Source organism: Guyanagaster necrorhizus (assembly GCF_019112545.1).
Source record: "Guyanagaster necrorhizus MCA 3950 unplaced genomic scaffold BT62scaffold_13, whole genome shotgun sequence".
In the NCBI taxonomy this organism is placed as follows: Eukaryota; Fungi; Basidiomycota; class Agaricomycetes; order Agaricales; family Physalacriaceae; genus Guyanagaster; species Guyanagaster necrorhizus.
The window spans coordinates 202946-216081 of record NW_025064892.1 but is presented as its reverse complement, the minus strand read 5'-3'; the positions used below and the strand labels follow the sequence as shown (position 1 = coordinate 216081).

The 13136-nt window shown below is 48.3% G+C and overlaps 6 protein-coding genes across 6 annotated transcripts; 4 read left to right on the top strand and 2 right to left on the bottom strand.

The window, feature by feature from the left end:
- Positions 1–208: 208 nt before the first annotated feature.
- Positions 209–1523, bottom strand: BT62DRAFT_932267 (Phosphoenolpyruvate/pyruvate domain-containing protein). The gene is made up of 7 exons (XM_043186326.1): positions 1383–1523; positions 1268–1329; positions 1067–1214; positions 739–1008; positions 661–676; positions 438–607; positions 209–372 (listed from the first exon to the last, which is right to left on the bottom strand). Exons 1-7 carry the CDS (start codon positions 1495–1497, stop codon positions 284–286), a joined length of 870 nt encoding a protein of 289 aa, XP_043039424.1. The 5' UTR covers positions 1498–1523; the 3' UTR covers positions 209–283.
- A 227-nt stretch (positions 1524–1750) lies between these two features.
- BT62DRAFT_1076338 (MFS general substrate transporter) lies at positions 1751–4287 on the top strand. Its single transcript, XM_043179208.1, has 15 exons — positions 1751–1898; positions 1951–1965; positions 2029–2052; positions 2153–2260; positions 2323–2424; positions 2474–2528; positions 2578–2656; positions 2712–2814; positions 2872–2948; positions 3003–3161; positions 3218–3453; positions 3509–3723; positions 3779–3881; positions 3935–4031; positions 4092–4287. The coding sequence occupies exons 1-15, from the start codon at positions 1767–1769 to the stop codon at positions 4153–4155; spliced, it is 1569 nt and encodes a 522-aa protein (XP_043039423.1). The 5' UTR covers positions 1751–1766; the 3' UTR covers positions 4156–4287.
- An 843-nt stretch (positions 4288–5130) lies between these two features.
- BT62DRAFT_895290 (FAD/NAD(P)-binding domain-containing protein) lies at positions 5131–6606 on the top strand (the record flags this gene model as incomplete). Its single annotated transcript, XM_043183212.1, has 2 exons — positions 5131–5295; positions 5344–6606. 2 exons carry the CDS (start codon positions 5131–5133, stop codon positions 6604–6606), a joined length of 1428 nt encoding a protein of 475 aa, XP_043039422.1.
- A 169-nt stretch (positions 6607–6775) lies between these two features.
- Positions 6776–8907, top strand: BT62DRAFT_1006104 (uncharacterized protein; the record flags this gene model as incomplete). The annotated part of the gene is made up of 9 exons (XM_043177212.1): positions 6776–6985; positions 7067–7364; positions 7423–7528; positions 7584–7629; positions 7685–7808; positions 7854–8123; positions 8176–8223; positions 8278–8343; positions 8396–8907. The coding sequence occupies 9 exons, from the start codon at positions 6776–6778 to the stop codon at positions 8905–8907; spliced, it is 1680 nt and encodes a 559-aa protein (XP_043039421.1).
- Positions 8908–8979: 72 nt separating this feature from the next.
- BT62DRAFT_142663 (ribosomal protein L14) lies at positions 8980–9735 on the bottom strand. The gene is made up of 3 exons (XM_043179834.1): positions 9528–9735; positions 9113–9478; positions 8980–9060 (listed from the first exon to the last, which is right to left on the bottom strand). Exons 1-3 carry the CDS (start codon positions 9552–9554, stop codon positions 9052–9054), a joined length of 402 nt encoding a protein of 133 aa, XP_043039420.1. The 5' UTR covers positions 9555–9735; the 3' UTR covers positions 8980–9051.
- On the top strand, positions 9528–11847 carry BT62DRAFT_142690 (uncharacterized protein). Its single transcript, XM_043179835.1, has 7 exons — positions 9528–10024; positions 10077–10186; positions 10237–10409; positions 10462–10604; positions 10660–10965; positions 11017–11299; positions 11348–11847. Exons 1-7 carry the CDS (start codon positions 9918–9920, stop codon positions 11678–11680), a joined length of 1455 nt encoding a protein of 484 aa, XP_043039419.1. The 5' UTR covers positions 9528–9917; the 3' UTR covers positions 11681–11847.
- The last annotated feature ends 1289 nt before the right edge of the window (positions 11848–13136 follow it).

The window sequence follows — 13136 nt, the reverse complement described above, 5'->3', positions numbered from 1 at the left end:
TACATCTCACCACCACTGGAAGATCTACGTAGAAAAGGATATCCTATAGAAATACTAATGGCATAAATGAGAATCTCGTCACGCAACAGTGTATTTGCACAGCTGTTTTGCAAGTAGGGCTCATTCAGCATCAAAGAAAAAAATTCGGAATGCCTCTCTTTCCTACGTAGTTTCAGTTGCTCCTGCTCACCAAGTATATTTACTAGGAGGGAGATTTCCTCATATGCTTGATTTTGGCAGAGGAGAGGGGATTCTATGCATATGCGAATGGTATTATTGGAGTCTACGATCGAATATTCTTCAGCTTTCCTAATTCAACGGCATTCCACACGCCTAGCGCAATAACATCAGCGCCCAAATTCATTAAATCAACTGTGCAAAACAAGTCAGATTGATGCTTTTCTCTAATTGAGAATCAGTCATTTGATGCCGCTTACAGCCTTGTTCAAATCTGGCCTGCACTTGTTCCGCCGCTGTACAGAACATACCAGCATACTTCCCGGCTGCCTTAGCAGCACCCAAAACACGCTTGATGGCTTCTTGAACCTCAGGTATATTCGGATGCTCTAGTGGTGGGTATCCCATTGATGAAGCAAGATCATTAGGCCTGAAAATGGGCGGCGTCAGTCAGTCAGTCTCTCAGGGTGATGGGAAGCATACCCAATGAAAAGCATATCTAATCGGAAGTTCTCGCCAGTCAGAATGTAAGGACATTCTAAATTCGCAAGAGCCACCAACCTACGCCATCAACTTTGGCTATTTCTTCACAGTTGTTTAGGCCTTCTACTGTCTCTATTTGGACGGCAATGAATGTGTTCCTGTTAGCGGTGGCAACATACTCGCCCATGCCCATTCCAAAAACAGCCGGAGCGAACGGTGAGCCTACACCTCTCACGCCCGATACCATTTCCGCTGTCCGTTTGTCCTTGAGAGCTGGGAATTTTGCGTAAGATACTAGAGCGCGCGCATCTTCAACGGTGGACATCATGGGACAGAGTATTCCATGTGCTACACAAACAAATGTTATTATTGGCAAGAAATAATAGACAAGAAGCGATAGGCTCACCCCCAGTGTCCAACGTGCGTTTCACGAGCCAATTTTCAGGAGCCGGTATGCGGACAATGGGAGAGACTCCCTGGGCTGCAATGGCACCAACCGACGCATGCATCGCAGCATCTGCTATGTCCCCGTGCTCGCAGTCGACCAATACGAACTATAGTCACCGTCAGAGATATTGCACTACAGCCAAGAGGGTTCTTGACTTGCATCATAGCCCATCTGAGCAGTCATTCGTGCGAGAGAGGCTCCGGGAAGCATTAGCCATGATCCTACAATAATTATCCGATAAGGAATAAAAAAACTTCTGTGGGAGAGCACTTGCCTACGACAGGTTTCCGAGGGTTGCTTTGCGCGGCATCTGCCATGACTTTATGTAGTCCCAAACGCTCATCTTTCGCGGTGGCGACAGATGGGGCAGGAATCGATGAGTACGACATGTTCCGTAGCGTACAGTGATTCCCCACATCCTGTCTTTAAATAAAAGCCAGACCGGCAAGAAGCATTGACAGTATCCGCGGAAGAAGGACCCGGTTTAACGCGAGATCCTTCCGTGACTTCCCATATCTTATCAGGCCCGATCAAGAATGACGGTCGATCGCAAAAATTTCAAAGGCACATGCTTTGTGCCGGACAGGGCTCCAAATCAAGTTACCACGCCTGAGAGATAAATGATCGACTAGGCCAGGTATTTTTGCCTCCGTCTACCATGTCAATTCACTCTGATACCAAAGACTCCAAGATTACGGGCGGTGACTCCGATGTGGCCGAACGAAGAGCTCAACAATGGACTGAAGCTGAGGAACGAAGGCTCGTACGAAAGATAGATTTTCGGTGCATGGTAAGGCAGCGTTACTGTTGTTCAATCTGAACTCACCAGTTGCTTCTTCTAGCCTGCGCTGGTCATCGTACGTCCCCCTTTTTCGGCCCGCAGTCGTGAAACTGACCTTTTCCGTGCAACGGCTATTTAGCTCTTCATTCTAAACTTCATTGTGAGTAGTACAGGGTGGTAACTTCGTGAATGTCCGTTAATGGAGTGCTTAGGACGTGAGGTTTTGTCGAAAGCGAGGATGCACTCCTGACAACCTTTTATAGCGAGGGAATCTAGCTAATGCTCGTCTGAAAGGCCTGCAGAGTGATCTCCATCTTAATGATACTCAATACGCGACAACCCTTTCCGTCTTATTCGCGGGATACATTTTTGTACGTTCACAATCCTCTTGTTGCCACGGGATCACCCTGCCCTAACCTAACGGTCATTCCAGATGCAAGTTCCCTCGAATCTAGTTATGAACACCATCCCATATCCTCGTCTCTTCATCTCGGCGGTTGTCATTCTTTGGGGAGGAATCTCTGCCTTGACATCCGTGCGTACATGGCTCTAGAGCAGGCCGGATTTATGTACCTTCTTTCCAGCTCTGCCACGACTTCTCGCACCTTGTCGTTTGTCGGTTCTTTCTCGGATTTGTCGGTGCGTATCGCGTCTTTGGACCCGTCGGTTCTATTAATAGGGATTCCAGAGGCTGCTTTCTATCCCGCGTCTGTATACTACCTCTCGAGATGGTACACTCGCAAAGAGATCGGGTTTAGAATTGCTTTGTCAGTCGCGTGGTTCACCGTATCTTTTTTCAGTTACTAAAAAATGATCGTTTAGTCTGAACGCCGGGAACATGCTGGCCCAAGGTCTAGGTGGACTACTTGCCGCAGGAATTCTTGGTGGAATGGAAGGTACCAGGGGTATTCGGGGATGGCGATGGGTACGTTAACCTCCAGCAAAAACCTACTGCGCTTGGTTCGGCTGACGGTGTTCGCAGCTCTTTATTATCGAAGGGACCATTACCGTCGCGTTCGGTTGCCTGATTCCCTTCGTCTTGGCCGACTACCCCTCAACGTGACCTCCTTGTTGGTTTCCAGGGAGAAATTTTCATTGCTGACAATGTTCCAGGACCAAGTCCCTCTCTGAGCGAGAGCGCTTGATCGCACAGGGCCGTCTCGTAAAGGACGTTGGGATCGTGGATAATCCCGATGAGGAAGAACGCTCCGGCTCTGGCGTTTTCCATGGTCTCCTGCAGGCCATAACCGACGTCAAAGTTTGGGGACTGGCGTGCGTAGATTTCCTCCGCCCGCCGTTGTACAATGTGCTGATGTGAATCTTTTCAGATTTATGTATTTCACATATATCATGGGCCTGTCGTTCAGTCAGTACCTCCCAACCATCACCGCTACACTCGGGTTTTCCACTACCATCACGTTGTTGCTCACCTTTCCTCCTTGGGCTTTCGCCACTTTATTTGCGCTTGCAAATTCATGGCACTCGGACCGGACGGGCGAGAAGTTCGGACACATTGCGCTCAGTTATGGGTTTGCGCTTCTGGGATATATTGTCGCCCTTTCAGGTTCGTGGATGCATTGTGTTTCACGTCAGTTGGTGGTGCTGAGGCTTGCAAACAGCGAAAACGGTGGCCGGAAGATATGTCTCTCTTTTTGGGATGTGCATGGGTTTCAGTGGCAAGTACAATTCGCCGTCAAGCGTCCGCATTGTCACAGACCCATTCTTTGAAGGTGGTATCATTTTGCTCGGTTGGATTAGTACATCCATCCCCCGACCGCCTGTGAAGAGGGCAGCATCTATCGCTTTTGTCAACGGATTTGCCAACATCGGTCAAGTACACTGAGAAACTTCATCTTCTATAACGTCATCCTAAGGTGTTGGATGTCTAGATTCCCACGTCTTATCTATGGCCTTCCAAGTGGGGCTCTAAGTACTGGCAATCGTTTACCACCGAGATATGTCTTCTCGTATTGAGTTTGTCCATTGGATTTGGTGAGTGTGCCTGTTTATGAACATCCAATCCAAGGTTACTTAGACATTGACAGTGTACCGCCAATACTTGATCTCACTGAATAAAAAGATCGAGAAAGGAGAGGCAGAAGCTTTCGATGCGAGTGCCAAAGTCATTGAGCAAAGTGCAGAGTACGTTTTATCCGAGTGATTGCGTGATACCCCAGTGTATTGACGGGCCTTTCTTAATAGCTTGGTGAATGTAACAGCACAAGACGAACGGGAGAGGGTCCAATCTTTCAGATATCTATACTGATTCGATGTTAATAACACACACACACACCACTTTCTCCTATAACGGAACGGAACATGCTAGTGTATATCGTATTTTCTTATGCCAAGTGACTAGTGAAACATATGCGTTCCAGGAAAGGGTCCAATAGCTGACCGAGTTCTTGTCATTTGCATCTCATATGTTCAGTTTTTTGCTACGGTCCCGCTCATGGTCGGCGCCCCTCAAAAAGCCTTCGTTTCGAGGCATATTCAACAAATTCCGGCCATCTCATATTTAAAGGCTATGGTGATCGGCTATAGTTATCGTATGGTGTGTAGCGAAGCACAGTAGATGCTACATATGCGACGCCTTTTAAATAACACGTTCAGGCCCTTCATTTCAGAGTCGGTGCTGTTGGGAATCTATGCCGTTTTTGATACAGAACTGCTTGCAACACATGGGACTTTCTTTTATGTCTGTCACGATGACCGCCACCACCGTGGTGCAGGACATTGTCGACCTCTTCATCGATTATCTCAAGGATGAACCAAAGGCCTTGAAATCTTGTGCGCTTGCTGGGCGTTGTTTTCTTCAGCGATCTCGAGTGGAATTGGGACTAAATCTATCGTCTAGTAGATTCCTGTCCTTGACGTAGGCATCGCCAGATATCATTCCTCTGGTGTACAAGCTGCGCCTAGTCGGACCCTCTCCCCAGAGATTCCCAGAGTCAGAATCGCCGTGGATATCCGTTGACGACACACTGTCCGCCGTCATAGAGTCTTTCGTAAATCTCGAGCAAGTTTCATTGTCCGGCATCGACATGATGACCACGTATGCGGCCATTAAAGTATTTGTAGGGAAAACATTATTTTAGCTTTATGTTCCGTTTATAAATAAACAGAGACTTAGAAAGGGAATCAACCCCGATCTTGATGACTCATACTCCCACCCACTATCATCATCACTTTTTACTGAGTCGTGTTGTCCGAAAATGTTGAGGTGAATTTACGCTGTACCATGAAACTTGCTATAGTTGGGGGCGGCGCGTCTGCCTTTTATGTCGCCTCAAGGCTGCTCTCTCGTCTGCCGCAGGACGCGCACAGAATCCATGTATTCGACCGTCTTTGGGCACCTCATGGATTGGTCAGATACGGCGTAGCTCCAGATCATCCGGAAGTCAAAGTTTGTATATTTCTTGCTTTCCGAACCAATTATTTACATGTCCAATAGAATTGCACTCACAAGTTCGACCACACGGCCACTGATCCACGTTTTCGTTTCTTTGGAAACGTGAATATCCAGCACCAGTCAGAGCAAATGAACGTCATTCAACATGCTGTCCAGCTTCCGTTGTCGTCACTGTACGCTAACTACACTCACCTTCTCTTCGCCTCTGGATGCCCACTCCCTACTCTTCACCCTGCTCTACCACCGTCCTCGCACTGCATCCCAGCTCTTAACGTCGTACACTGGTACACACAACATCCATCCTTACCTGCTGTACCTCCCCTGGAACGTTTGAAGCATGTGACTCTCATAGGAAACGGCAACGTGTCACTAGATGTTGCACGGATGTTGCTCACGCCTCCAGATATGTTACGACCGTATGACGTGCCCGAGAGCGTCATGTCGGTCCTCGAACGTTCAACCATCGAGCACGTATCTATTGTCGCGCGCAGAGGGCCTTTTGATGCTGCCTTCACTACTAAGGAGCTCCGCGAGATGATGAATATCCGAGACGCGTCTATGGCACCCATACCTCCAGAGCTTCTTGTGGTCCCCACGGGAAAGGAGGTTTCTCGAGCGCAAAGCAGAAGCATACAACTTATGCAGAAGGGCTCCAAAAATCCGTATGGATCGACCAAGAAGACCTGGTCCCTCGAGTTCTTCCGGTCTCCAGTCGGCTTAGCGTCCGAAGACCCACTTGGGCCCGCTGAATTATCACTGGCGCATACCACTATCGATCCAGCTAATCCGCGTCGTGCTATTCCAACGGGGGAGACATCCAGGTTATCTACAGACCTTGTAATTACCTCCCTGGGTTTCCACGCGGATGATTCTTCATCTCCTTTCCACGATTCGTCTCTCGGGCACCTGCGCACCGAGGCTGGACGCGTTATCGTCCCAGACCTACCCGGAGGCAAAGATCTGGTTAGTGGGAGCGTTTTGAAGAACATGTACGCGTCTGGTTGGGCATCGATGGGAGCCAAAGGCGTCTTGGCAGCCACCATGATGGACGCTTATGCCGTCGCTGATACAATTTTGAGTGATCTAGACCACGGGGATGCCAGTGAAGGAGTGTCTTTGATGAACCCAAACCCCCATCCGACAAATCCACCCCCTGAGATTGATGCTGCAGCCGGAAGTGTGGTGGGTTATGAAGATTGGAAGAAGATAGACCAAGAGGAGATTAGTAGAGGCGAATCACTTGGAAAAGAGAGGACGAGGATGGGATGGCAAGAGGCGAGAGAGCTCTTAGGACGGACGACTTAGAATACCTCGTAGGTGAGTTTTGCTGGTTTCCCAAATGCTGAAGATGCTGGCTTCTACAAAAAGCTTGTTACATATTCCCAATCGCTAACTTCCGGAAGCTCTCACTATGGTTAAGAAAATGAAAAAAGAACCGCGGCCAGCATTGCAAAGGCCGGGGCATGCAATCTCCATGCCACAATGGGCAGACAAACGGAAGGCATTCACGCAAGCCCAACGCATGAGAATCCAAGTTCATTCTTATTTCGCACTTAACATTCATGTCTTGTGCGATTTCTGTATTATTGGTACTATGATTGCTATTGGTCCGTCACTGTTCAACAGTGTTCGGCTTTTTTCAGCTTGCATAATGTTTGATTCTGATCTGGATCAGAGGGTATCGGTATAGCGGATAGATCTTATCGGATCCATGTCATCGTCAATCTTCTCATCTATATCCCGGATCTTTGCCTACGGCCACTAGTCCGGAATTTCGGCGGGAACTCCTACGGGACTCCAGGAAGGCATATATACACTCTTTGACCCTCGAGGAATCAGCCTGCTCATAAAGGATACCGTCGTTATGGGTGACCGTTATTTCTCCTTACTAGGCGACAAATTATCAGAGTTCCTCACTCCAAAGTCCGGGATCGTGATTCTTCTCCTCACTGTGGTCACGTCTTTGGCTTTGAGATCCGAAAAACGAAAGCCTTCTTCAGTAGTGGGTTCTACGAAAACGAGCTCCAATGCCGTGGATATCAACGAAGAACGTGTTCCTGGAGGTGCGTTGCTGTGAATCTGTGATCACAAAGGGAAACGTTTCATTAACTTTCTGTGCAGAGTGGACACCAAGAGTCTTCCAATATCCACCTGTTCCGCCGTGTCCTCTTGATCTGCCTGACATCAAACCGATTCTATATAGGCCATTCAGATGGGGTCAATATCAGTACGTCCATGGCATTGCTTTTAACTATAATAATCTTACGAAATACTTATACAAGCGTCACAATGGGCACACGCAGCATGCCTTGGGAAGATTGGATCGAGGTTCATAGAATACTCATTCAGTTGTTCTGGAGCTAAGGTCCTCCCCATCATGTAGATCGATAACACATACGCCAGGTACCAGCGTATCAGGGAGCATCGAATGAACACGAAAGACGGCGATGTTCTGCGCCTCCTTCCTGCGAGTCCTGGCGTAAAATCTGGGTACGATGCAGGCAAGCGTTTCCCCTTATTGATATTTGCCTGTTTCTGACCATGCTCCTCAGCGATCGAACTCGTTCACGAACTAGCCGAGTACCTGCATAAGAGATACCCAACGGCCTTCCATGTTACACGGATGACGGAATCCTCCCAGAGTCCCATTAAAACTATTTACGTTGTTCCGGTTGACATAAACTATGACCTCCCGCCTCCCCTGCTCTTAGACAGCAAGGAAAGCCCGCTGGTTATTCGCAGTGTAGAAATGGAGGAAGCCGAAAATGCTATGAAAATCGCTGCTTCGTTGGTACAAGATGATCTAGCTATCATGGTAGAAGGTCAGATTTCGCCAATACGATTTCTGCGCAGCCTGACGGAACGCCTCAGCAGGCTCTGACGATCGGTACTATTTCCAAGGAGGGGCCATTTGCGTTGCAGGTTTGTACATTCCCACTACTGCCATACTATTGCATAGCCAATACCGGCGTATAGGGAATTGGCGCTTGCGAGACAAGATAGGCCTAGCGATGGAAGACATACATGTCACCGTTCCTCAGTGTAAGGGGTCTTGTTCTTTTCACTGATCCAAGCCAGCCTGACAACGGAGTAGATCGCGAAAAACTACATGTCAGTCTCACACGATTTTTCCGTCGCCTTCCTGTCGACAAGCCTGTCATTCGTAACAATTATTCCATCCAAATCGTACCGCCGACATATAATGGAGACGGCCTCGTAGATCCAGAGGAACTGGCTTGGTCCTCGGTTTTAAATGGACCGGAGACAGAATTTGAACACAGGCATGGTAGGCAGACCGAGCCTCCGCTGGTAACACCCGAAACTCTTAGATTAAGGACAGAGCGGCAGACTCTTCGAAGGCTGCCATTGTCTGGTGCAATAATCTTTGGTATTCGGACATATGTCATCGCAGTAGAGACTTTGGCTAAAGAGCCTGCAGTTCCTGGGAGGATGGCCAGCGCTGTGAGGGGATGGCCTGAGAGCGTGAGGGCATACAAAGCAGGATCGATATATGGTGATATTCTGTTGGAGTATTTGGACAGATGCGCACAAGAGCAGGAAGAGAAGGGAATAGTAGAGGATCCAATGAGAAAGTATCCATTCTGACGACTGCTAGGACCTGTAGGAGAATGAAAATATAGAGCTAGGGTCCCATTAACATTGTTTCGAACCGGACCACCCAGAGAAGCGGCAATCTGAGATCAATCCAGTCCGCCGCTGCCAAAGATAAACTGACATATTACAAGAACGCTACACAACCTGCGAAAAAAATGAGAAAAACAGCACATATGAAGGCCAAAGACGTACGTACTCTGGGTGCCAGACTGACGATTTTACCCCACCCCTTCATCCGTAGATCCGCACTCACGATGCCACCGACACGTGTCCCCAGCATTTCCTTCTTGTTGTTTAGCAGCACTGCGGCATTGTCGTCGAAGCGAACGATTCGGCCGTCTGGTCGTCGTACTGGTTTTCTTGTGCGTACAATAACAGCACGCCGCACATCTCCTCTTCGGACCTTGATAGCAGTCAAAGAGGCCTGCGCCGCTGCAGTGATTGGCCTGGCACTCTGGACGACGCATACGATCTCGTCACCGACGGACCCCCATCCGTTGTTGACTTTGTTTTTCAGGACATTGATGCATTCAACAATGAGAGCTCCCGAGTTGTCTATCACCTAGTATTCATTTGTTAGTAGAATGATAGTAGACAAAGAAAAGACGAACATTGAGAGTGCTCTTAAGGCCAATCATCGCGTCAACTTGAAAGAACTCGAAATTTGAATTTTAGGCCATCCCCTGCACGTGCCTGCAATAAAACGTGAAACTTGGACTGATCTTGTTCTGCAATCACTTGTTTCCCTCCCAAAAAGAACGATTAGACTAGTAGTGCACTCTTTCATGAATCAGAGGCTATCTTGAGGAACTCTTTGTTCTAAAAATGGCCAACTTCTGCTGTTTAGCATGGCGCAGGCACCAGATTGCTTTTGGAGCGGGATTGTTGCGAACAAATGCTGAAACGAATCACTGTCGTTTCAAATCGATGGAAACTTAGCACCTATTACTCAGAGGTTTTCTTATCCTTACCCTCCTCCTCCCATCCTCACAATTCCCCTGATGCCTAATGTCAAGTACACTGTTGACGATGTTAACCCCATGATTTCCTATGAGCCTTCTTCGGCGTGGCTACCCGGGAATAAGACTGCAGACCCGGAGGCATCAAAGTAAGTCAAATTCCATGTTGTTATATCGCCATACTGACCTCTATCTGAGCAGCTATTCGAATAATGGCACATTTACCGTTTGCCAACAAAATGGCGCGACGGCCACGTTCAATTTTAATGGAACGGGGGTAGCAATCTATGGGGCGAAGCGATCAAACCATGGTTGGTGCTTTCCCTAATGGATATGCTCATATATGAATAAACACTGACAGGATTTTATTCCGCAACACTGGACGGTGTTATAAATCTGTTTGACGGTCACTCTCCGAATAGTATTTACAACCAGTCATTGTTCGAAGCCTCTTCGCTTCAAGATGGTCCCCATACTCCGATTCTTACCAACACGGAAACTTCCAATGACTCCAATTACCTCGATGTCGACTATGTGAATGCTTCCCTACTTCGGTACGCCTCGCGACTCATCTCCCTCTTTACAGGTCATATGGACCGTCTCCATTGGAGAAGACTTCGCCCCTCCCACAACAACATACCAAGATGGTGATCCGAGTTTCTCTTATGAACCATCCGATGCCTGGTCTACACAGACCAATCTGCTTGGATTCGAAAATCAGAGTGGCCAGTGAGTCCCTCCTTCTAAGCGTTCTACAGATTACCAAGACTTAAGCCTTACCTAGTCAAACCACTCAAGCAAATGCTTCGGTCACACTGACATTTAATGGAGAAGAAGTACAGATATATGGCTCCATCGGACCCAGTGCATCACCCTTTCTCGTGAAGGTGGACAACGGTACCGTCGGAACTTTCAACGGCACCAGGTCGGATTTGTTCACTGGTGTCATGCTGTACGAAACTTCAGATCTCGGGCCTGGACAGCATACAGTGACCCTCATGAACAAACCTAATGACATGGCACAAAACCTCTCCATAGACTACGCGGTGGTCACAGATAATACGAAGGATACGTCTTCTGGTACATCAGGGTGAGAGATCCTTCTTCTGGCGTGATATTCAACAATTTATTGTCCGTTCAGTTTAAGCAGCGGAGCCATCGTGGGTGTAGTTGTTGGCGCGGTTGTCGGCCTAGCCGCTGTTGCCTTGATCATCTTCTTCTGGCGACGGGGAAAGAATGCCGATGATAGCGAAAGGAACCATCAAGTGTCGCTGGATTTGTCTAGTCCTCTTGGTATCCATCCGGCCGTGGTGGAGCCATTCATAAGCCGTCCAAGCATGTCTGCTACAGGTCCCAACCCAGAAGGTCTTGCTATGTCCAGCGCGCGAAAAAATTCCACGTCTCTGACGAATCCGTGGTCTTCTGTGCGTCTTTCTCCATCCGCTCTATTCATGTTACTGACAGGCCTATAGGATCCCTCTTCATTTTACAGAGCTGGACATCGCAACCCAATGGCGGCTCCACTCATGCTCGTATCTTCCGTCGGCGATGACTCACAGCTTCCAACATCGTCCCATTCTACGCCATCGACGTCACAATCAGAGCCACGTCCAAGGAGAGATCAGCCTACTGTTCCCCTGGCCTCTGCAAATCAGTCTATTCAACATCTTCCCGCTGAGGTGCTTCGGTCCACACGTATGTTCGTTGAAGGCAGGGAGCAGGACTTTGGGCCTGCGTTGACGACCGAGGGTGTACTGCCTCCCAATTATGAACAGGCAGTGGAACCATTCCATCAACGGTCATAGTATATAGTTCTATTCGTTCATTTCTTATTTATTATCTTCGTTCGTTATTTGATACCTGTGCTCTTATATCGCTCATCTGCATTGTGCTGCCGACTCCCCTTACGGAATTATTTGGGCTCGTTACTGATGAGGGCGAAAATTACTGATTACTGATTACTACAAGCCATTATTTTCACTGGGATTGTCGTTCTGGTTTACCGACGATGGCTTAGAACTTGGATCGGCCAATACTTGCTTTTACGAGATTCTTACAAGGTGAGTGAGTAACCTTCCTCCCTCTAGCATTCACCATAGACGACCAAACGATTTCACATACCGAAGGTTCCAGCCATCTATGTTATTCGTCCGCGCTCCTATTCCCCACGTCATCCGGGGTCAGGACGCAGTACAATTTAGCTTTGGCGCCCCAATCATGTTCTATGAGAAGCTGGACCTTGTAATCCTCCTTCCGCCCTCAAAAATCCAAGAAGCGGTAAAGCTGCTAGCTCTACTTTCATATTCTACCATGACCTGCGCCGACATTGACGAGGATCGGAAGAACGCTGCCTCCAAAAAGAAGGCTCGGCTCCGCTACACACCGGCTTTCCGCGATCGTCCAGGCCGCTTTGCACGACTGAAATTATTACAGTGAGACACCAAGGCGGATCCCCCTCTCGTTCTTATATCTAACGCAATCTTTGACTACCCTCTTAGTGATGTCATCCAAATACCCCTCCCACTCTGCCCGAAGCTCCCATTCTCACCAGTGTCAGCATCCGTCTAATGCCCGTTCACTTACGGGGTGCCGTGCCGTGTAATGATAAAATGAGATGGAGTATGATTGTTGTCTCGAGGACTTGGTGTATGGGCCCGGTACGTTCGAGCTGTAGGATAAGATGTACAGCCTTCCCGCAGATCAATTCGATGAGAAAAAAAGTCATAGATGCCTTCGGCTGAATGGACGAGGACGTTCCATCGTACTGTCCGCGGTCGAGAACAGCCATGACCGTGTCGACTTTGTAGACAACGTACAAGCATCCATCTACATCTGTGTATCCAGCATCTATAACACCTTCACTAGAGAATAGAGTCAGCATATCCTGGCTTGTGTGGCGAAAAATATATGCTACCTTGCATGCATAAGCTAGCATCAGCCTGCGATGTATATGGCCCAGTAACACCGTCTGATGTAGCACAGCTACACAATGCATACAACCATATGTCAGGTCATTTTAATGCATGTTGTAAATTTATTCAAATGTGAACTGACTAGTTGAGTCACGTCTGAAGCCCGCACGTCTCGACCACTGCTCCATACCCCATGGTAGGCAGTGCATCTTCTCTTCTAACATTCCACGTATTAGAATCGCTGAAGATGGCCACAGGGATGTTCAAGCCACCGCCGTTCGTTGAGAAGGCCTACCACACCCCGTCAACTCGAATGACGGCTGAGTCAGGAAAGTTGGATTTAATAGTA

Excerpts from the sequence above, each read along its gene's own strand:
- BT62DRAFT_932267 (XM_043186326.1), bottom strand. The coding sequence starts at position 1,497 with ATGTCGTACTCATCGATTCCTGCCCCATCTGTCGCCACCGCGAAAGAT. Across the intron at positions 1,215-1,267 it reads CTGCTCAGATGGGCTATGAT|TTCGTATTGGTCGACTGCGA; the intron begins GCAAGTCAAGAA and ends CGGTGACTATAG. Across the intron at positions 373-437 it reads GGCCAGATTTGAACAAGGCT|TTGATTTAATGAATTTGGGC; the intron begins GTAAGCGGCATC and ends TGTTTTGCACAG.
- BT62DRAFT_1076338 (XM_043179208.1), top strand. The coding sequence starts at position 1,767 with ATGTCAATTCACTCTGATACCAAAGACTCCAAGATTACGGGCGGTGAC. Across the intron at positions 2,657-2,711 it reads ATCGGGTTTAGAATTGCTTT|TCTGAACGCCGGGAACATGC; the intron begins GTCAGTCGCGTG and ends ATGATCGTTTAG. Across the intron at positions 4,032-4,091 it reads GTCATTGAGCAAAGTGCAGA|CTTGGTGAATGTAACAGCAC; the intron begins GTACGTTTTATC and ends CTTTCTTAATAG.
- BT62DRAFT_142663 (XM_043179834.1), bottom strand. The coding sequence starts at position 9,554 with ATGATTGGCCTTAAGAGCACTCTCAAT. Across the intron at positions 9,479-9,527 it reads GCCTTAAGAGCACTCTCAAT|GTGATAGACAACTCGGGAGC; the intron begins GTTCGTCTTTTC and ends AATGAATACTAG.
- BT62DRAFT_142690 (XM_043179835.1), top strand. The coding sequence starts at position 9,918 with ATGCCTAATGTCAAGTACACTGTTGACGATGTTAACCCCATGATTTCC. Across the intron at positions 10,025-10,076 it reads GCAGACCCGGAGGCATCAAA|CTATTCGAATAATGGCACAT; the intron begins GTAAGTCAAATT and ends CTATCTGAGCAG. Across the intron at positions 10,966-11,016 it reads ACGTCTTCTGGTACATCAGG|TTTAAGCAGCGGAGCCATCG; the intron begins GTGAGAGATCCT and ends TTGTCCGTTCAG.